At 30.3% G+C, this 24,912-nt stretch overlaps 1 protein-coding gene across 6 annotated transcripts in view; it reads left to right on the plus strand.

The window, feature by feature from the left end:
- LOC129913020 (protein sickie) overlaps positions 1-24,912 on the plus strand; it is a 375,806-nt gene that overhangs the window by 81,297 nt on the left and 269,597 nt on the right. For all 6 annotated transcript variants that reach the window (XM_055991353.1, XM_055991351.1, XM_055991346.1 and 3 more), the window contains exon 3: positions 10,959-11,129. In XM_055991353.1, coding sequence (XP_055847328.1) covers positions 10,959-11,129 — 171 coding nt within the window. The remainder of the gene's footprint in view (positions 1-10,958; positions 11,130-24,912) is intronic.

The following is a 24,912-nucleotide window of genomic DNA, read 5'->3' on the forward strand; positions in this document are numbered from 1 at the left end:
TAATTTTGGATTTTTAAAATGTAAAATTTTCCCAGTTCAGTAGTATAGCTATTCATTAATACATAAATTAAATATTTTTATTGCATACTTTTAGTAATTTAATTGACTAAATAATTGATATTGAATATCGATGAACCAAACATGTCGAAAATATGGTCCCCTAATTTGTATATTATCGTTAAAAGTTTTCAGACAAAAAATTACGTCAAAATTTAAATACCTACTTATTTTGAACAACATATTTTTAGGAACTAAAAAACAAAAAACTACAACTAACATTTTTATAAATTATAAACTCATACAATAAAAATTAACATTTTTGAATTAAAGACTAAAATCTTAAGATTTTCAAAGGTTAACACACCAGCCTAATTAAGGATATTTAGCCAAATTTCGTTATATTATTGCATATTTTAAGGAGACAATAAATTAATTATTGTTTTGTATTTTATACGTTACGTTACATTACGTTACAATACGTTACATTACATTACGTTACATTACATAATGTTGTATTACATGAAGTTACATTACAAAACGTTACGTCACATTACAATAAGTTAAGCATAATTCCGTTCTATAAAATGCTCCTTATAACAGCGGCTAAATATGGCTTCTAGTCTAATATGTTTGTAAGTTCAACTATAAAATACTTCTTAACAGTAACCAATATAAATTTTGTCAAATGCAAGCCTGGAATTAAACTAATAGCGAAGTGTCCCCATCTCTTATTGCACTACTCGTAACTAGTAAATCATACTTATTCCATAAACTCAAAGATGTTTATGATTAAATAATGTGTTATTATAAACTATTTTGAACTTCAACTTTTATTCTTCTTACTTTTAAAATCTTCTTACCCTCCTAATTGTTTTTAATAAGTCCACTAATCTACTAATTTTCTCTTCTTAACAAAAGAAAAACTCATAAAATTCGAGTGAAAATGCATATAATTTCCCCCTAGATTCCACTCATTTCCCATATTCTCATTCTACTGCCTCCCATTGATCTCCCCATTTTCTCCCATAACCAATACAAAATCCTACAGAACATTTTCCCTGAATTTTCCCGCAAAACATCTCAAAAGATCTTTTAGTATCTCGCGATCCTTCAATCTCATAAAACGTAACGCACTCTCTGTGTTTCAAAACTCATTTTTTTTTTTTTTATTTTTCTTCGAAAGAACCAAGATCGTGCCTCATAAGTCTTTAACCGTCTGCGCCGCCTTCAAAAGCAATTTATCTTCACCCTGGGCTTCGCTATAATATATTTTATCAAAAGCGCTATTAAGAGTGTATTTCCGCAGTGGTCTGTTGATTAATCCCGAAAAATGGGTTAATTAAGAAAAGAATACAAAACAACAAAAAAGTTCAATAAAAATCAATCTAAAAGTGCACATGTACATCAGCAAAAAAAATGGGGAAGAGATGTATCTTTAGATAAAAAGAATAAGAAAAAGATAGATTTTCTAAATTGAAGTGCGTTTATTGATCAAAAGTGCATTATGTAGAAATTAGAAATTTTGAAAAACGCTTTTAAAAAAACTATCAGTGGCGTCTGGTATTAAAAAAAAAACTTTTAACCCAAGAGTTTTCTAGTGCTTTCAGATTAAGATACATCTGGGTTATGTTCAAAAAAGTTTATTTATGAGTATCGTCGTTTTCAAAAACATCTATATTTTTTTTTTTTTTTGAAAAACCGTTCGCGTGTGGATTATCTATTTTCGTGGTCGTACATCGTTTTTCGGTCTTGTCTTTGGGGAACACCTATGTGTTTTCGAAACGAACGTGCTTATCGTCTCCATCATTAGGCTTAGATCCAATTTGAAGAAACAAAATGAATAATTCAAGTTGAAAGTATCTATTAGTACTGAAATGCGGTATTTTTGGGTGAAACTAATATTTTTTATTTCCAACCCCTTTTTTCTTGTGTTTTATGGTAATCTTCTACTTCAATTGAGTTGGAAGGGGGAGGGGGAAAAGAAGGGGGGAATATATACAATTACTGAGTCATGCGGTAGCGGCTGTGTGATATAGTTGTGTTGTGTCGGAACAGCTGCTATCGTCGTGCGGAGTGTTGGGAAATCCCAAGTATTTCCCGCCTACACGATGTCTGGCAGTTTTAGTTTGATGAAATGTTGTTACCTAAAAACGACGGAGAGGCGGAAATAAAAATCATATACCTGAGTCAACAGTTTTTTTTTCTTCTTCCAAAACAATTCGTTTTAATGGAGAGAAGGGTTGAATTTCAACTTCTTTAAAGGAAAAAAAAAGAAGGGTTTCCGGGTTTTATTTTTTTTTTTATTTTTCTTCCGCATTTTTGAAAATAAAATATTGGATGTACAATTGATTTTTAGGGAGCACGTCGTCATCGTCATCATTTTGAATGAAAAAAGTAGAGTTATGTGTTGCGTATTTGGAAGCTGTCCTTTGGGAACCTTCATTCAACCACTTTTTTATCCTTTTTTTCTTTCTGCCACCAGTCAAGTCCTTCCGATAGAAAAACTTTGAAATAAAAAGCACTTTATGTTTTGAATGTAGTTTGAAGTTTTTTTTTTATATTTTTTTATTCCATATTTTTTTTGAAAAGGGTTATGAATGGGTTTATCTTGTTTTTATTTTTGAGTCTGTTTTTTCTTCTTTTTTTTTTAAGCAAAAAGACTTTATGTCTAATGGAATTAGGAAAAACTTTTGCGTATTCGTGTTGATCTTTTTCTATATTTTTTTTTTATATTTCAACAAAATTTATATAAAAAGATAAATCATTTTGATTAAATTGAGTTGTATCTTTTTTTTTTTTTTGGGTTCAATGAAGAGAGAAATTTGAAGGTAACATGTGTTTCAATTGGATATGGGTGAAGAATTATTTGAGGTGATATGTCATTTTTGTTTTTTTTTTGAGTTGAGGGTTCGTAAAGACAATCATTAGTCATGTTTTATAAGATTTATAAGAGAATTACGTGATTTTTTCGGTTAGCTTCTTTTATTTTAGCAATCTTTGTGAGCTCACATGACTGAATTTTCATCGCATTCCATAGTTTTTTTGATTTATTGGTAGTGGGTTTGTCTCATTGAGATGACGTTTGACAAAACTCAATTTAAGTCCTGTGTCCTTGGCGATTCTATAGTTCGTAAATACTTGCTATGACCAAGTCTGTAATACTAACCTAGGTGACCGACCAAGTTTGTGAGCTTACTATATATAGTATTCTATAGAAAAAGGTAGATTTTGCCAAAATGTTATGCTATCGAAAATGTTTAAAAAAAAAATTGAGACCCTATAATTTTGTTTATACAATTTAATTTAGTTTATACAAATTCAAAGGATTTCTACTTTCATTTAAGCATGCTTTTGGAGTTGTTTTGTTATTAATAAACTAAATTTGCAAAATTTTTCATTAGGGACCCCAAATTTTATTACAATTGTGTAAAACTTTTCGCAAATTATTTATGAAAAATTGATTTAAATTTTTCAATATATGTCCAGTGCTGTTGAGAAAATGTCTTGAGGGTAACGTAAAAATTTAGGAGGTCCTTTGAGGTCAATATGGAAGTTATTTCTAACAAAATTAGAGCTTAAAACTGTGAGTGAATTTCAAATTATTTTTGGTGGTACGACTGTTAGAAATATCAAAAACCAAATGCTTTGCATATAAGAATTTCTTAGAGGGTCTGAAGGCTCATTAACAAATATATGTACATATGTATCTTTGGTGTGCATGTTTTCACTTTGAATTGTGTTGTTAAAACTTGATTTAATTGGTATAAGCAATACAAGTTGTGGATAAGACGTTCTAGACATTGATATCGCATAGAAAAATTTAAGACCCTTAACTTTTTTTTTGTTTCTACAAATGAAGAGCTACACAGTGTTTAGAGTGTATTTCCAATATAAATACATAAACCAAATCCTAAGATTATTATAATCTTCAAAAAGGTCTTGGGGTCCTAAAACTACGACAAAATTTCTAACTTCTTAACTTTGCTGTTTCGACTTTTCTTAAAGTTAAGACTGTTAGGTATTACTTAATTTATCAACACTTTTCGTTAAAGGATTTATAAGTGGTCTTATGTACCTAACTTTCAAGGTCCCAAAAAAATAAATTATTTTCTCTCATAAATGAAAAAAGTAAAATTGTTAAAGCTAATTGCCTCTTCTTTTTATTCGAAGACACAAACATTTTTGAGGTTAAGATGTTGTTCCCTAAGTTTTTTCCAGAAGATTGTTAAGCTCCCTTACTGAAGTTCAATTTTGTAAAATAGAATTTATTAGTGTCCGAAGTCCTAATGTCCAAGATGCTAAAAGACCACGAAAAATAGTATATATTTATCAGTTACGCTCAATTTAAGACCCATTCGCTACGGATTAAAATAAATCGTACACAATTTTTCTCTATTATCAAAACCCCTTATCGATCTCTTTCTCTTTTTTTTTCAAACAAACCAATTACATTGCCAATAAACTAGTCCAATATATCATAACCCATCTGTTTGGAAAACAATTTCCGATGTCCATTGACCATTTTACAAAAATCAAATTACTTCTCCAATTCGTTTTTAGCTAAAAGTATTACATTCGAGTCCGAGTACATCAAAACTTTCTCCCCTGCTGCCATAGAGATACAAAAAAAAGCAGTCAAAAGGACCTTTACACACTCACACTCAAGACAGATAAGGGTCAATAATTTTATTGATTACACATCCAAAAAAAAAAAGAAAAAGAAGCAGCAATTCATTTGGTCACAGATGTAGATTATATTCATTCATCCCTTCCATCGATCATCCCCCAACTCACACACTTATGAGATGGATTGAGGAACAATTTAACACACGATTATGTACAACACAGAGTCAGTCATGTTGGATATATCAAAGCATCCTTAACAAATTGGATTCAACAAAAAAAAAAAAAAACAAGTCCCATCCGATTGCCTTTCTACATTTTATCGATATCCGGTGGTGCTAACAAACTCCTTGAAATTCAACAAAAAACTGCCCTTATGTTGTGTCATTTGACACCACATCATGCGGCAGTGTGCGTAGAAAAAACACTTGAGTCATCATTGGCATATTATAGGCGGCCAAGTATCTCCCCAACCCCAATTTAGACTTCAAAACAACACCCCACACCCAGGTTAAGTGTTTTTCCTTTACAATTTCGTCCCCCACTCTACCCTTCATCGTCATCAACTCTTAAAAGATCTCACTTCAAGCCAGCTGAAGGCTGCTTCTTGAGAAAAAACAAAAAAATAAAAAAGGAAGTGGGTGTATTCGATGGCACACACCCACTCCTTGAGAGTAATTTGCCGCGCTCTTTCTCCATCACTTTGAAGTTCAAAAAGAGGCCAAATTGGAAGAAGCATCATCTGATGGCGTGGGTTGCCCTTATCAAAGCATCCATCTTCTTCGTGCTTCCTTCGTTTCCCAGGGAAGCACAAACCTGGATGGATACTTCTCGAAACATCCCATATCTTGAGTAATAAAAATATATTAGATTCGATTGGCACGATGGGGTTGCTGTCATAGATAAAGGCATCTTCTCGATATCCGGTGCAATGTTTGGAGAGAGTGACAGCAAGTAGCAGCGCACAGTTCGCGACTCACCTAGAATAGTAAAGTCGTTTTGCCGATACTCTCGGTGTCGTCGAATTCAATTTGCTTAAAAGCCAATATGATGAGTTCAAAAATAAGAGGGCGATGCGCACTTGGGGTAATGTAGAAATAGAAGAAGACACTCTACACTCACTCACCCAATTCTCTTTAACACGAGCTATCAAAATAAATAAAAGTTATATGATAGTAAAAACAACATGTATAAAAAAATATGAGGGTTGTGTTGTTGATGGTATATAGAATGTCGATATCTTGAGATGAATTTGAAGGATGAAAATGGAAAAAAAAAGAAGGATGTGTTATATTGGGGACCATTCGGGGTCATATAAACATGCTAAACATGCTTCTTGTTCAAAAACAAGTAAAAAAAAAAATTGTTAAAATGTGAATACAAGATATGGGTATGTTGTGGCATCTGGTATTAAATATCAAACCCCTCCTTAGCATATGCAACGTTGTATGTTGGTTGTTATGGGTGAAGCGGAAGAAGAATCTTATGACTATGAGAGTAAATATTTTTTGATGTCAGCGGAATTTAACACGTTTTTGAATATGAGTATCATCTATAAATCCCCCAAAGGCGCATCCTTCCATTCATACTAAACACACTCAAACTCACTTGGGTAGTCATAAAAAATTAAAATTCATCGACGTGGCGACAGATTGCATACTCTTAGGAATTTTTTTACTTTTTATTTTCTGAAAATATGTATATTATTTTGAAAGGTTTTAATGAAGTAGGGACATATTTTTGGTTTAAGATTATATTAAAAAATAATATAATAAGCCCTGAAGAAGTTGTTGACACATGGGAACTTATATCCACATGTTAAATCCTAGAAGTATGCTAGGCTTAATTTTTGTTGATAAAAATGAAGTTTTTTGTTCTTCAAAATTTTCCAAATGTTGTCGAAAAATTATTTTTTTTTTTTTTTAAATACGAAAGAAACTCGGCGCAAGACCTAAAGTCCATCCAACCTTATTTCTAATTTTTATGTTTAAAATTTGGGTTATAGGAGGGGAGTTTAAAAAAAACCACCATAAATTCTAAGAATTCAATTCGACATGTAAAAATTTACCCCAATTCCTTTTCTGTCACCTTTCATTCTTTTTTTTTATAAATTGTATTAATTTTTTCTCAAATAACTGTTTTGGTTTCTTATAAAATTCCAAGTAGGTATTTCCAATACCCAAGGGTGCCACATGCCACATATTTCTCGTCATCGTTTATCTCAACCTCTAAAACCATTTGCATTTTGCTGACTTTTCCATCCCAAAATCCTTATTTTCATTCATACCCCAAACCTAAAACCCATGAAATCGACGTAACTATACGATAACCAATTTATCTTCTTTCTTCATCCAAGTCGAACCAAAAACCCCTTAGCCACAAAAATTCTGTGATTTTCTGATCTAAAAAAACCAAACATCACACTTTCCTATCTTCTCGAATACTCCCAGACGCAATGGCGACGACCAACGACGATGATAGACGAAAAAATTGATTTCCTAATGGAAATTTCATACATAACTTAACTTTGACCCTAATAAGAACTCGGGACATCGTATAACCATCTATCTACTTTCTGGTGCCCCCACCCAAGAAATCGGTATACCTCGATAAACATTTTGGATTACGTTTGAATTTTCCATCTTACCTGTTAGCTCTGCCAGAAAGATGCTGAATTGCTGACAACACTATGAATTCAATTAGGAAACAAACCAAATGATGGAAATAAAAATTATTCTTGCTTAAAATTTTGTTGGGGTAACCCGCACCCTTTTATCGCCCTTCCACACACACTGTCGATGTGGCATTTGATGTGAGAAGGGTAAATATTTATTAACTGTGAGTGGTTTTTTGTATTTGGGGAGAGGTTAAAAAGAAGGTTCAAAGGGGACGACAATTTTCATTTATTCATGAGACTGAATATAATTCCTTGTGATAGTTAGAAGAGAGTAAAAGTCATATGTATACGGGGGGCTATCAGATAGGTCGAGACACATTTAACCAGTGTTGGGGGAAAAGGTTTCTGTACCAAGGGACTGTGTATAAGAAATATTGATTGTGGGATGTAACAGTGAAGACTACTTTACTCTAAGGACAACTCAATTGGTATAGAAATTAAATATTCCCTTATCAACTTTTTTTTTATGGGGAATATGCATTTTCTTGATAAGTACTTATAGATACTTTCACTTAGGATTAAATTGTTGTTGTTTTGATGTTTGAAAATTGTTTTTTAAGGAAGAATATCAATATTTTTTTGAATATTAAATGAAAGTGAAATATGGAGTCTTAAGATGAAATAAAACAAACAAAGCTTGCATAAAAACAATATTTAAGTCTAAAATGTTGGGCGGTTGTGTTGGATACCAAGGATCTAATGACAATGTCTCAGCTAATGGATGTGACTATAAGAAGGTGAGTTAAAACCCTAGGCAAACTAAAAACTACAAAAACACTTATTTTTCAGCTAAAAAGTATGATATTTGCCAGTGTTAAAGGCTTATATAAATTTTAGATTTAAAAAAATTTTATATTTAAAAAATATCAAGCGCCATCTTTAAAATACAAACAAATACTCGGCAACCCTGCTCAAACGCTAAAAACACCAACAACACTTACTTTTTATCCAAAATTTATGATAATTCACAGAGCTAAGAGTTAAAAGTGAGACCCTTTTTTATCAAAATATCTCAAGAGCAATGTCTAAAATACGAAAAAAATGCTTGGCAACCCTACTAAAATGCTAAAAACACTCACAACACTTACTTTTCAGCAAAAATTTATCATATTTGATGTAGATATAGACTAAAATATGCATCAGATTAAAGGTGAGAGCCTAAAATATGTTGGGTGCTATGGCTAAAATACGATAAAGTACCTGGCAACCCTACTCGAACGCTTAAAATACCAACAACACTTACTTTTCAGCCAAAATTTATATATTTGATTTCATTAATTCATCAGATTTAAGACGATACCTTTTCTTTCTAAACCATGTCGGGTGCCATCTCTAAAATAAAAACGAGTATTCGGCAACCCTGCTCTAATGCTTTAAACACCAACAACACTTACTTTTTAGCCAAAATTTATGATATTTGATCTAATATACGCATGAGATTAAAAGTGAGACCTTTTCTTTTTAATGCATGTCGGGTGCCATCCCTAAAATACGAAAAAGTACTCGGCAACCCTACTCAAATGCTAAAAACATCTACAACACATAATTTTTAGCCAAAATTTGTCATATTTGATCTGATAAATGCATCAGATTTAAGGTGAGACCTTTTCTTTCTAAAACATGTCGGTTGTTATCTCTCAAATATGAACAAGTAGTTGGCAACCCTACTAAAATGCTAAAAACTCCAACAACACTTATGTTTTACTGACTTAAAAAAAAACTTAAAACACAAATGTACAAGTGAAATGAGCTTTTGATTGACGTGTGTAATGACTTCAAGTTTTTTTTTCTTAAAAGCTTTATGTTACAGTGCACACTGCATAACATTATGGCTCGTACTTTTTCTCATGCACTAATTATATTTTCCTAGCAGCAATTAAAGTTTCCCTAATGACTTGTTAAACTTTTTTTTTTATCCATATACTCATTCTTTCATCTAACCAAAATCCCTTCAATACCGATTAAAAACAGATCTGTCGATGCAGCTCCTTTCCACATATCTGTGTGTTCTGTCCATGTCCATTGCTTTTCTCTCCAAATCGTATAGGTATTCAAATGGGAATTTAATTTTCGATTAATCCAAGACTAACGATCCAAACACCACATTGCGATTATAACCAAATATTAGATTGTTTACGCCATCCAGGGAAAGTATAATACAGAAAAGGGACTTGCCCCTTGTCAGTTCCAATAAAATAAAAACTACCACAAAGCTAGACAACACAACATACCTACCAACATTTGTGCCTTTGGAAGCTTATAATAGCATATGCCAATCAGTGTGTCTTCTTCTTCTCCTTCGAAGGGTTTGAGTTTTTTTTTCTGTTCTTCTCTCAGCAAATCCATATTCTGGCTTTTGTTTTAAGTCCTTCTGGTCATAGTGTTTGTGTTTGTTTGTTGTTGTTTTTGTTTTTGTTTTTGTCTACAACTTCATACTATATGCACATTTTGAAAATTGAAAATTCCTTCACAAAGGAAACCTGTGTAGAGTATCCTTTCGACTTTTGCCATCATGGAAGATGTAAACCAAGATATACACTCTTGCATTTGCAAATTGAGATACATCTGTTTCTGAGTTGTTTTGAGTGCTTTTTACAGAAAAAAAGGTTGTGCTAATGGTTTTGGCTTGTGTGAGAGGGAGAAAAAAGAGGGGGTATTCTAACCCCCTCTTTTCAACCCTTTGACTAAGACTGGATTTTAATGAAAAAACAATCTCGATTATATCATCTCTTCTCTCTGGTTGAGGTACAGATATGCTTTTTCAACCCACCACAGGGTGTTTGTTTGGTTTTAAGAAACTCTATAAATGCATTTATCTTATTTTCTGAGGAGGGGAGGGGTTTTGGGGGGTGATGGATATATGAAGGATATGAAAATAACTGAAAATGTTGCATAATTGAAGAATTTTTGTTCATGTTGATGATGTGGCCACCACACACTAGTTTAATCGAGATATATAAATTTTGTTGTTGTTGTTCAAGTTTACCTGAGGTAGAAAGTTTGAAGTGGTAAAAGGTTGGTACCTTAGTGTATTTTGCTGTTCTTGACCACACACATAACAAATATCCAATCAAAGTTCTACCCAAAATGTAATTATTGTTTTGTTTATTGAAAATACAGAGGGGGTGAATGAATGGATGATCCAATCCAATATAAGAGGGAGTAAGTTTTTGGTTCCTTGAGGGCTTTTTCGATGACGTTTAAGAAGTTTCGAAAATATACAAACATTTTGTTTTCTAAATTAAATTTCAAAATGTATTCTACCTGTGCAAAAAGATTGAAAATTACAAATTGTTGAATTCCTTATTAGTTAAACACTTTAAAATTTTGTCTTGTTCAACTTTTAACTGGTGCCCAACAATTCCTTGGAGAGAATGTGGTCAAAGTTTAACTGGTGCCCAAAATTTCTTATAGCATTCATCAAGTTGTACCTACATTTCTTTAAATTTATTTTATTTATTATTATACAACTTTCCCTCTTTTGTACGTCAACTCTCTTTCTAAACTTTTGATTGTTGAATTGAATATGACATTCCACAAGGTAGCGTTTTCAGTCCACTAATTTTTATTTTACTTTGTTATTATGTAAACTTACAAAATAAAATCTTTTATTAAATTAGTTTTTTTTTATTTTCTTCTTGTTTTGGATTTCTTACAGATCTATACAGATTGGGCGAATTACTATTTGGATCGAGCGAAATCGAAGAAAAAAGTTACCGATTTATCGGCCGATTGCAGAGATGGATTACTATTAGCTGATGTCATTGAAGCTGTAACATCATTTAAAGTACCTGATTTATGCAAGAAGCCAAAAAATCAACAACAAATGGTGAGTGATAGAATTTAAGAAAATTATAAATTATTTAACTTAGTGGGGACAGGTAAAACTATTAGATTTTTCTAAATGGCGCCCAACAAAATTTTTCAAAAATAGAAAATATATTTATTTTTGAAATATTGTATCAATTTTTCTTCAAATTGGTACAAAATTAAAAGGTATTTAGAATATTATATGCAGTATTAAAGAAGCAGGAAAAATTTAACGTTTGATATAAAATATTTTCTTAAGTGGGGCCCAACATTGTTAAACTAATTGTGCAAAATCTGTTTTTATGTCAATGTTTTTGAAAAACAATAATGCATTGAAAGACCATACAATTTTGATGATTAGGAAGTTTTTAATTTAAATCGCTGAAAAAAACTGTTTAACATTAAAGTTTTTTTTTTTTAAATGGCGCCCAACGAAGTTCGCCAAAAACTGTTTTTCGTTATTTTCAATAAATTTTCGTGAATAAAAAAAAATATTTAAAATAAGATTATTTTTCATCTGGAAAGCAGTAAAAAGTAACATTAAATATTAGTTAAAATTTGATTGTTTTTTCCAAAGCTGCAAAAAATATCAAATTTTACAACCGTTACGTTTTCTTGTCACACTGCAAAAATTATAACAATTTTTGTATTTGTATTTTGTTGTCATTGTTGAAGTAATACTAAAGATTAAAAATTATATACGTGTATAAAAAGTACACATGCATCATCTTCTACTCTATGTCACACCTGTAACGCAACTTCATTAAATAATAAAAGCACATCGAGAATGTTTTCAATTTATTTTATAATTAGAACATTACGCTTATTGTCGATTGCACAAGTTGAATTCAATTAATGGTGAATAATACATACAACTAAGTCTAAAAGTGTCACACCCGTAACGGGTGAAAATATCAAAACTTACGATTATTAAAAAAAAACATGGTTATATGCCAACAAAACCTCTTATTTTATTTTAGTTTTGATCAACAACAGACAATTTGTTAATTTGTGGAAGCTTAAAACTAAACGATCACTGTGGTGTATACGCAATTTTTTTTTTTTTGTAGTTTTTGATTAATTAAAAAAATTCTTTCACTAATAAAATAGTAAAACCTATTGATCTTTGTTATGTTAACCAACGTGAAATAAAGTTAGCTACATATTTTTAAATGATGCAAAAAACTATAAAATAAATGTCCGGGCTCAAGAAAATGGTATGAAAACTATAATTATTATTTTGAAAAATATATTCTGTTTTATAAACCAAGCAACTTTAAACTGTTGCTCAAGAATTTTTTTAGAAGGAATTAGCTCAGGATATCATAGTAAAAAAATCGCTTTTACTTATTTCGTCACTCTAAAGCCATTGAATCGATTCAGCTTTGAACATTCCATCACCAACCAACACCACATCATTGTGGTGGTTTTACCGCACATTGGAAAAACAAAAGACAGCTAAGCTATATCGGTTTGAGTAGGTACTCGCGTATAAGTATACTAAATCCCATCAATCCTTTGCATTTGAGAGAGATCCCTAAAACAATGCAAATGCAAAACTGGAAATATACCTTCCATCCACACAAAGGATAATTAAATGAAGAGTGAAGTGAAGAACGTGTGTGGATGTGGACTTCTCGCATCATTCCACAGCTTCAAAACCATCAATCAGTGTTTAATTAACATAAATTTAGCAAAAGTTCTCTTCGTATAGAGAACATATCGACGACAATGACGCCACGACACGGTAGATATAGGTTGTAGGTTCCTTCGTTTTTAGTCACAGTCACACCATATCCACCATTTTCAGTTTCGATGATTGCAATACGATGCGAGCTATAAAATAGAAATGAAGGGCGCTTTCGAAGGATGTATTCAACGAAATTCGATTTGTTTTTGGCGTGTTGTTAAGAGAGTGTGAGAGGGAGTGATTACTGGTACATACCTTAACATTATTTCAAATGCACATTTTGTAGGTGGTAATAAGGGAAAAAGGTGTATATGATGTCGCCGATGGCAAATAAGTCTGTGTGTGTATGTGTTTCTACATGAATCTTTTGCGGTTTTATCTAATTTGCCAGGAGCGCTTTTAAGGATTTAAACATTTCTCTCTCTCACTCACTTTTTCGGTGTGTGTTTCTCTGTTTTTGATGGCGGTAGAAGTGTAAATTTAGTTAATGTTTGAGAGAGAGTGTGTACTGTGTAGGGAGGTTTTAAAATGCTCTTTAAGATGATGTTTCATTGCTTTAATTCATGTTGTTTTGGCTGCTGGGTATATAAATGGAAATGTAATTTGCAAGACTATGTCAGATAAAATCTGTTGAGGATTTTAAGATGTATGAGAAGAGCATAGAAAGAAGTGATGGAGTGGGAGGATATATTAATTCATGGTTAATCTTAGTTGCATGGTTTTGGAGATGCTAGGAAGAAAAGTTTCGGAATTTAAAAGCTTTGTTCTGTAATCTAACTGAAATTTCTACGTCTTCTTGAAGCCAAACTTTATTTGTGCCATTTCTTTATCTTTTAGTTTTTTTTTTTTTCAATTCAAAACCCTTCTCATAATCAAAAAAAAAAAAAACATCTTAAATACTATTTTTTTAGCCAAAAAGTATGAAGTTTAAGAGGATGAAATAGACTAAAAACTTTAGATAAGACCTTCTTTTATCTAAAAATGATGAATTCCATCTTAAAGATACGAACAAGTACTCGGCAACTCTACTCAACACCTACAACACTTATTTTTCAGCAAAAATGTTTGATTTCGGTTGCGTTAGAGGCTAAAATATAAAGAAGATAATAAGCGAAACCGTCTTTAATCTAATAATTTACGAGTACCATCCCTATGAAACGAGTAACTACTCGGCAACCCTACTCAACACACACAACACCTAATTTTCAACCAAAATATACGTAATTTGATAGACTTAAAGCCTAAACCTCACATCAGACTTTAAGTGGAGCCCTCTTCTAGCTAAGAACTCGAATGTAAAAACGAACAAGTATTTGACAAACCTACTCAACACCTACAACACTTATTTTTCAGCCAAAATGCAGCATATTTGATAGAGTTAAAACTAGAACCCACATCAGACTTTAAGTGGGGCCCTCTTCTAGCTAAGAACAGGAAGGTGCCAACTCTAAAAAACGAACAAGTAATTGGCAATCCTACTTAACACCTACAACACTCATATTTTAGCCAAAATATTTAATATTTGATAGAGTTAAAGACTGAAATAGACTTAAGATTTTAGGTAAATTAAAATGTCGGATGCCATCTCAAAGATACGAGCAAGTGCTCAACAACCCTACTCAACACCTAAAACACTTATTTTCTAGCCAAAATGTTTGACATTCTAAAGAGTCGAAGGACTTAAGATTTTAGGTGATGCCATCTCTAAGATATCAGCAAGTATTCGGAAACCCTTCTCAACACCTACAACACTTATTTTACATTTTAGCAAAAAAATAAGTGTTTTTGACGACGAGATAACTTCAATCTTTATAAAAAATTTACGTTTCCAAACATAGTTTCAAAACTAATTGATTTTGAGTAGATCTTTTTAAAAAAGATCAAATAAACCCCTTCTACATGTCAACACTTACACTATTTTCACCCCAGACGCTATATATCAATATAATCTTAATGATTCCCAACATAATTAAATTAAATTCATTCCCAAATCACTCAACACAAACTCCCATCATCATATAGAAAATTAACAACTCTGGCCGGGCACGCAGTCAGCTTCATTATACGTCTGCCATCTAGCTGTCATCTGTCAAAACAACAAAGAAACAAAAACAAAAAAAAACACCACCAACTCAGTAATATTCTTACTACTTTTTCAATATAAGAAGAATCAGAAGCAACATTTCAACACAAAAATGTATCTTTTCTGCCAAAAAAAAAAAAAAATGAAGATGTAGACATATACTAATTCCTCATTTGCATCTATCATCCACCTTGGTACACACCACAAAAAAAAAAAACAAAAAAAAAAAACAAATCCCCAAGGAAAAGTCATCCAACAAAATCTAATTTACAAAAAAAAAAAAACTTCACCGCACACGCTAATGATGACAGCAGATCTCATCCAGCAGGATGGATTTTTTAATTATTTTTCCAATATGCGTTTTCCAAAAAACAACAAAAATGAGTCTATTTTTGAATTTTGTATTTTGACGAAGATCCAAATTAATTGGGCAATGGATTTATAAAAAAAAAAAACACAAAAAATCTCTAGGACTACAGCCCGCAGAAATTATGACGATGAAAGAGCGGAAGATACTTGATTTTATTTGAAAATTAGATGATTTATTGGAGGTTTGTTGTTTTCTTCTGCTTCTGAATTTTTATTAAATTAGTTGTTGAACTGCGAGAGGGCGTGAAGTTGGTAATAAAAAATAAAAACATGAACATTATGGTCGTTTTGAGTTGTTAAATTTATTCAAAACATCTCGATTTTATTAACTTTACAAGTTAATTACTTTCTTTTAAAGAAATGGAATGATAGATTTTTAAGGCACCCACCACACGTCTGGGAGTAAAAAAAATTATAAAAAATTATTTTTTTTTTCTCACTTGGTTTGTCCCAATTTAATTTGCAACCACATCAAGAAAACACCTCAAAACATCTTGAACCACAAACTGACACATTTTCAAAATTTCTCTCTCAAAACCCATCAAACCATCAATAATTTAATGCCTTGACAAAACCCACTTCAAATCAATTTACTCTGACACAGCCATAAATTACAAACTTGCGGGTAATTACTCTTGCACACCTCTCTCAAGCCCCTTAATTATCTATAATGTTGTGTACCTGATGGATGCATTTTCAAGTATAGAGTTTCCTCTTATAGAAGTAATTTGAAGTACTTATACAAGTTGAATATATACATTCATCCCCTTCCCCATAACTCTTGCCTATTTAATGTATTTAAGCATCTTTTATTATGTTTAATGTTATTGCAACACATTTTCAATTAGCAACGATTACGTGCTTGTCGCCGAAAATAAAAAAAAACATAGATATTTATGACGTAGGAGGAGATTTTAACACACACAAGCATAGATTAGTGTATTTTGCATTCTAATGACAAATTTTGCTGTAAGGACATGTATTGAAATTAGATTCCTTGAACAGATTGCATTTAATGGGATATTAACGCGGTAGATAAGTTATTTGACGAGATACGTGAGTTTGACAAGGATACATCTGTACAGTATGTCGCGAGAAAATGATGTGCTACAATCACTAATTTCCTTAAAGAAGCTTATTAGAAGCTTTAAAGAATAAAAAAGCTTTCTTCAAATTAATTTATAGTAATAACTTCAAAAATACAGCTAAGAAGCTTTACGGAAGCTTTATAAAATTCATTACCCAAAAAAAAAAATCAGTAATTTTAAGTAAATCGGAAACTTTAAATACACAAACACTATATTTTCCACCTTCAATTTTATTCATTGTTGCATTTTTTCCCAAAAAAAAAAATTCAAAAATGTAGCTTGGAAGCCTTATAGAAGATTTACAGAAATAAGAACTTGCAAAAATCAATATTTCTAGTATTATTTTAAACATTAAAATAATTAATAATGGCATATAAACTTGGCCAACCTTTTAATTTTCCAGTAATAATAAAAAATACAGCTATGAAGCTTTTAAGAAGCTTTATAGAAATCAAAACTAACAAAAAATCAATTAACTAGGTTTACTAAAATTATTAAAGAAGCAAAAAACATCATTTCCCATCTTCAAATTAATTATAATTGCATGCCACTTAACTTGACTAAATCCTTTTTATTGTCAGTATTTTTAAAAATTCACTTTGGAAGTCTTACAGAAGCTTTATTGAATCCATAACTTGCAAAATATCAATGAGTACATATATCCAGGTTTTGTCAGAAAATTTAAAGAAATAAAAACTTCGCTTACCGTCTTTAAATTCATCTATCGTTGCCACTTCATTATTTCAGTTCTAAAAAAGTAGATTTCGAAAAGAATGCAACCACCAATTTCTTTAAAGAAGCTCATTAGAAACATTGAGGATGAAAAACTTAATTTTCTACTAAAAAAAAACTTCGTTTCTCACCTTAAAATTCATTTATCATTTCCACTTCGTTAACCTTCTTTTGTCCCAAAAACTTTAAGAATTCAGGTAGGAAGCTTTATAGAAACCTTACAGAAATCATAACTTCCAAAAAAATAATATTTCTAGATTTTGTTATAAAATTAAGAGAAACAAAAACTTCGCTTTCCATCTTTAAATTTTTTCATCGTTGCCGCTTTAAGGAAACATTTCGTTTCCCACCTTCAAATCAATTTACCGTTGCCACTTCACAGACTTCGTTAACCTTTTTATTTTGCAAGTAACTTAACGAATTCAGCTGAGAAGCCTTATAGAAACTTCATGGAAATCAAAACTTGCAAAAAATCAATGTTTCAATGTTTCAAATTTTATTTTAAGAAACAAAAATTCGATTCTTTCACACATTTCTTTCTTTTTGCTTCGTAACTTGAAGAATGCAACGTGGAAGCCTTATAGAAGCTTAATAAAAACCATTACTTTCAACAATCTCCAACATTGTCTGTTAATTAAAAAAAAAAATTCTATTAAAACATTAAAGGTCAAAAAGTCTCTTAAATACAAAGTTTGTATACGAACTTTTATTTCAAACAATGACCAACTCCAAATCTGTACCCTACATGATAATGAAGATCGAGATAATGAATTTCCAAGGATACCCAAATAAAAAACCAACAAAAATAAAATTCTACAATTATTCTTTTGTTCAAGTCTTAATTACATCCAAAAAAGGATTCCTAGTATTTCAGACAAAAATAGAAAAATAAAAAGTTTCCACAGTAAGAGCTTTTATATTCCGTTTTAACGCAACGTTGACGACGACAACACCAAAAAAAAAAAAAAACCGTCGACGTATCTACGAGTGGGTACAACTTAACAATATTACTTGGTTGACTGGCTTTTTGATGGAACTTTTTTTTTTCTACTCACTAAGCAACACATCATCATAACATCCTGTGTGTCGTCTAAAAGGACACCCCTTTTTTTTAAAGCATTAGCGAGAAATACACATATTTCCATACAGAAAATGAAAAAAAAAAACGAAAAAAATTAAATTTCAATTTAAATTGAATTAAAAGCACATCAGGGACTTTAGAGGAGTCAGTAAAGAGAGAAGTCACATCGCTTCTGAGTCTGAATTATAATTCTGAAGTAAATAAAACTCCTTAGACCAAACATTTGAACTGAAAAGACAATAAACGGTTTCGAAAAATCCTTTTTTTTTTTTTTGTCTTTTTTTCTTTATTTCAATCAAACAGAACCAAAGACGATGAAAAAAAAAGTTTATTTTGGACGCATTTTGTTTATTTGCAATAACCCCAACACATAAATACCAATAAATACCCCCAACTTCAGACAAAACATAAATAAACCGATTTTTGATTCGCCACCAAACTTGTATAGAGTCTTCTTTTAGAGACACATTATAACTTCCTTCGAAAAAAGGCTTTTGTTATATAGTTCGAGACAGGAATAGAAAGAGACAGAGAGCACATAGTCTGTACATTAATATTCAAAACATGTGTATCTCTCCCAAAAAGTTGCTGCTGCTGGTACTTTCTTCTATAAAATATATCTGCAGAGCCAGAAAACTTAAAAGTGTGTGATTTGTTAGTGCGGTAAATATAATATTGCCAAAAAGGTTTCTCCTAGACTTTGGCTAGACAGATGTTTTTTTTTTTTTGCTATTTTGTTGTTGATAAAATTTAAAAAAGAAAAACTTCTTATTTTTTTTTTTTTTTTGTTTATTTGATTCACTTCTGGTTGACAAAATACACATATTGTGATTCAAGAATGCACACATTAGGTTCTTTCTGTTTCACATATGAGAAAAAAAAAGGAGTTAAGCAAGCACAAGTGAACTTATTTAAGTAGATTTGACAAAAAAGAACCTTCTTGTTTTTTTATTTTTAAGTTAAAACTGTTTAAAGTACTTACAAAACAGAGTAGGTTTCAAATGTGAAGAAATGAACTAAAATAGTTGATTCTTTGAAAATTATAGTTTCTATAAAGCTTCTATAAGGCTTCCAAACTGAATTATTAGTTATTTTTTTTGGAAAAAAAGTGGTAATGATAGGTAATAAATCTAGAAATAAAGGTTATATGCGAATTATGATATCTATAAAGCTTCTATAAGGCTTCCAGTCTGTAGTTATCAAAAAAGATGAGAAATGAAGTTTATGTTTCTTAAATTTTCGAATAAATTTAGTAAAGTTGATTTTTTGTAAGTAACAAATTCTATAAGACTTCTTTATGGCTTCTATTAGTATCCCGTACACATAAAGCGGTTTTTTTTCTGAGTTGAAAAGAAAACAGGCAATATCTTTTGGAACGATAATGGTTATTATAATCTTGGCAAATGTTGTTTGTGTGTAGGTACTTCATGAAGCTGAATTATTTTTTTTCTATTTTCAAGCCCTCAGTTTCTATTTATAATTTCAGAAAAGATTTTAGATAGGATGCAACCACAAGTTTCCTTAAAGAAGCTTATTAAAAACATTGTTTTATATCTTTTAATTAATTTATCGTTTATATTTCAAGCATTCAGGTATTAAGCTTTATAGAAGCGTTAAAGAAGTCATGAGTTGCAAAAAATCAATCTCTCTAGGTTGATTGGAATCTTAAAAAAAAAAAAAAAAAAAAAAAGTACGTTTTAGTTGCGATTTTCCTTAATTACCTCTTTTTCTTTTCCAGTAACAATAAGATGCAGATAATCAGTCTTACAGAAGCTTAATAGAAATCAAAATTTGCAAAAAAAAAAGACAATATTTATTGGTTTATTGAAAATTTTTAGTTGTAATTACATTTTACCATCCTTTTTTTCAAAATGTTAAAAAAAAACAAATCAAGAAAGCCTTATATAAGCTTTATGGAAATCAGAACTTTCGAAAAATCAATTTACTTTAGGTTTATTGCAAAGTTAAAGGGAACTGAGACTTGGTTTTTCATCTGCAAATTTCTTTATCGTTACTCCTTCACTTGAATGCAACTTGAAATTCTTATAGAAGCTCAATAGAAGCTATTACTTGAAAGAACCTTTCAAATTTACTGTTAATTAAAACATTTTTGTATTAAAACTTTAAAAGTTAAAAAGTCACTCAAATGCAATGTGATGAAACTGCGAGTTGACGGTAAGGGTTCTTCGAAGTTCGTCTTGTTCGAACGTTGTAATTCCAGGCTTTTAATATCCTCCTTTGAATTAGATTCCGTAAGATTTTAAAGAAATGTAAAATTAAATTTGATTCAAAAACGGTGAAAAAAAAATATAATTTTTCCGCCAAAAGTTACTCAGAAAATTTAGTTTTGTTTATATGTTCCTCCATAACTTCTAAGCTACTTATCATAATTTGACTTTGAAGATATCGTTTGAAGTGTTTTGCACTTCTGCTGGTTATAGACTTTGTGACATCAAGTCAACTGAAAAGTAACACTTTAAAAAGCTCTCATTTGAATTTTGTATTACTGTACTTACTTTTCAATATTTTTAATTTAACAACTTAATTATGACTCTAAGAGCAAGTGTGTTTTTTATTCCTTTATAATTTGCTTTGAATAACTTTTAATACCTGAAAAACTAATTACACTTGCTTTTCGAGTTCAAAAAACAAACATTTAACCGATTGTTATTTTTCGTTTTTGAATAAAAGTTTATCCTTAATGAAAAATTTCTTCTGTTTTCAGAAAACCGCTTTAGGGATTCTATTGCTCGTGTCACTCCTTCCTGACACATCCTTAAAATCTCTTTGAAAACTTTTCTCCTACACTCACATTGAGGTTTTCAATTTCACCTTAAAAATCCAAACAAACAGACAAAAAACATAAAAAAAAAAAACATTTCAATCTATTAATTGAACTCAAAATTTGCATTAAAATCTTGAAACTTCTATTGGGTTTAAGAGAGAGAGAGAGAGAATACAGAGCCTGGGAATTCAGGATGTTTTATTTATTTTCTATCCCAGATACAACTTTGTAGATTCGTATTCGAAAAAGGTATAGTTTGGAATACATAGAGACGATTCGGGTCTGGGAAACTGATGGGAAAAGAACAAACTCTCTTTGACTTAACTATCATCGCCTCCTTTTTCCCATGGAAAATGGACGATGACGACCGACGACGACGGACGAACGGATGGATGGATGCACTTTTGCTTATTTGTTTAGGACTTGAGGTCCAAAATTTTATTTAGACGAAAACAACATTGAATGTGTTTTTGTTTTGTTTTGTTGATTGTGATGATGTGGATGATGCTGATGATGGTGATGGATAGAAAGGAGACGAGAGGGGCTTAATACTCGATGCATTTATCATCCTTTTTTTCGTTTATTTTGTTTTTGTTTTGTGGTTGATTCTTGAAATTCCTAGTCCTCTTTTTCTATATAGCTAATTTTTTGCCTCTGCGTAGCCAGCAGAATTATAAACAATTCTCCCTTCGGAGTGTGTAGTGTCTCTTGATCTCATCTCGTTCCAGAATCCCAGCAGCGCCAGTCAGCACGAGTGTGATGATGATGATGATGATGGTGTTGCCTGTTGTGTGTTTATTTCCTTTGTCATTTTTTTTGGTGGGTGATTTTAATATTTTGTTTTAACAGACGCTGCTCGTTGATGATATCAAGGCAGGGGCTGTGAGTCTATTTACCTTTTGGAATTTCAAATAAGCAAAAGGTTATTAAAATGATAATTGAAATGCCTTTGCCTTCCAGATGAGATCCTGTAGAGAGTAGGAAAGGGAGAATTTAGATTATTGTTATAAGATTTCACTCTCGTATATACATTCCATAAGTCTAATGGAGACATATTTTGCAATATTTATTCTTGTTTAGAATTTTAGAATTTTTGACGTGATTTAAATTAAAATCTGATTATATGGAATGTGTCTTGAGTTGGATTTTTTTTTTCACGAGCCTCCATAAATCCTCTTAAAATGCCTCTAAATTCCATTCCTCAAAACCAAAAAAAAAAGATATATTTCATTAATTCATAGAATTCCATTAACAACCTCATTTTGAAATATTTTCGAGAATTTCGTAAAACTAATGTTATAGTCTATTAACGTAAATACCTCTACTTAGAGCTTTATTTTATGTTTCCGTCTTTTCTTGCACATAAAATTTAGGTGTTTAGTGTTTATTAGGGGGGGTGATTTTGGAGCTACCTGATTTTTCTTTCAGTCTTTCGCTGCTTCACTTGAAAGGAATACAAAAGTGCGAACAGATAAATATAAATAAAAATATGGGAATGAAAGGAAAGAAAAAGGTGGGAAGATTTTGTTGTTGATATTAAAAATAGAAACAAACAAAAATATTTCGAAATAAAGAAAAAAAAAAAAATAGAATTGGAGTTCATCTTGGGGTATATTATGGAATGAATACTTAATTTTTGTAGCAGGTAGTGTATTTTTTTATTTATCTTTTAGTAGTTTATTTTTGGTTGATTTTCATATGAATGTGGGTCAAACTTGAAACATTGACGCGTAATACGAGTAAATTTGACATAATGACTGAAAAAATGGAAGATTTTTTTTTCGATTAAGAAACTCTAAAATTTGGAGAAACGTTTCCGAAAAATTCATGTTCTTTAATTCAGAATAGTTTTACTCTACTAGTTTCCAATTTTAAAGTTCAAGTGACCTCAACTCCAAAGCGCTCCACTTAAAATACAAATAATTTTTTAATTTAACAGTCGTAAAAAAATAAAATTAACAAGTATCAATCTTCAGACTTAACTTTTTGTCAAAAATTGTACCGAATACGTGAAGAAGCATTTTATTTTTAATTTATGGTTTTCTGCAAAACAACCCAAATCACTTTGACAACATTTTTTAGAAAATGTTTTAAAGACTCTTAATATTCTTAAATCAATAATAATTTTTTTTTTAAAACACCAACTTTTAGAAAAGTATGGAATATGATTCCTTTGAAATTTTGCTATTCTGTATTATTCTTTAGTGTTTTGTTTTGCTCAAAATATTAGGTTCAAGAAAATTTTATTAAAACCAAGTGGAATAGTTTTTAAAATTCAAACTCAGTAAAAATAAAATCCATTACTGGTTCGCATGAATTTGCTTTAATAGTAAAAGCTGCTTATAATATTCAAGCTTGTTATGTAAAAATTCATAAAAGAATATATTAAATTTTATTTTATAAAAAAATTTAGCAAAAACTTAAAAAAATAACGTTAAAATTGTTATAAAAATTATAAAAATATCTTTTTAAATGGTTTCAACCTCCAAAGTAAGTATACAATTTAACTTGTTGAAATTCTTGAACTTTTGAAATTAGTCGAAATCTAAAATTTTCAAGAAAATCCATTAAAAAAACTAAATTTTCAAAAAAAAAAAAAAATTAATATTTTTTTAATCCAAAAATGTTTCTTAAATTACTTAAATAAAAAAAATGTTCTAGTAAATAAATAATAAAAAGTAGGACTTTACATATACGCCGTAAAAAGTTAAAAAAAAAACTTTTGAGTGACATTAATGTTAAAACTAAAAAAAAGGAAAAATTTTTTTTTTATCAAAAAAAAAAAATTTCAAATAATTTTTTTTAACCTATTTTTTTTGAGAACAGACTTATGAATTCCTTTGAAACTTTGTTTTGTCGAATAATGGCGTACTATTTTTTAATATGTTTGAAAATAATATTTATAAAAAAAAAATAGAGAGGTTCTTTAGTTTTTACCTTTGGTCTCTTAACAAAATTTAAACTTTTCCTCTGGGGTATTCCCCTTTTTATGTACGCTTTAGTCGATAGGAGCTATTTTCTAAGAAATTTTTTATAAATAAAAAAAAAATATTTACATACTCGTAATTAAAAATCAACAGGCAACATTCACTATACCGGGAAAAGTCCGAAAATTTTTCTTTGATGCTCAAATCAAGTTGTTTTGAGGAATAGTTTTTCGAAGAATTAATTTTCAAACTCAAAACTCTACAAAAAAAAAAAAAAAAAAAAAAATCCCACAATAAACTAGAACTAGCTCAGAAAAAAGGTAAAAAACTGAAAATCATATAAAAATCACAATTTTTTTTTTATTCGATGTTCTGAGAAACGACAAAATGTGTCCCACAAAATATAAAAGCCTACCTACTAATTTCCATAAATTAAGTCATTAAAAGGCCAACATCTTTTTTACCATATCTAATCAACAAGTCACTGACCTATTGCAAAATTATTATATCCAAATCCATATTTCTCCTGTGATCATCGCACATTTTTTTTTTAAATGTTCACTGAACTGCAAGTCCTTTGTTTAAATTTATCCTTTTTTTTTTCTTTCTTTAAATTCACAACTTATCATGAAATTATAAACATTAAAAAAAAAAATCGCCCAAGATGAATAAAAAAAAAAAAAAAACAAAAAACCAAATCATTAACACATGACATTTTAATGAATCGCAATATCAACACAAAATACACTAACCAAAAAACTACATCATTTCCAAAGAAAACATATGTTGAACCAAATAAAAAATACAATAAAAAAAAAAATATAAAATAAAATTAAAACCAAAGTTCAGACTCATTTCGTGCCAAATCGTGTCATCATTTGTTTTTTGTTGTTGTTGTTGTTGTTGTTTTGCCTCAATGTTCATTGTTTATAAACACACTTAAAAAGTTTATGTTTATTTGTTGTAGATTCATTTTGAACATCTGTTTATGATTCTCTATAACCAATCGATATCTCTACGATCCACATAGGTTCCACACGATTCAAT

Source organism: Episyrphus balteatus, chromosome 3, assembly GCF_945859705.1.
Source record: "Episyrphus balteatus chromosome 3, idEpiBalt1.1, whole genome shotgun sequence".
NCBI lineage: Eukaryota > Metazoa > Arthropoda > Insecta > Diptera > Syrphidae > Episyrphus > Episyrphus balteatus.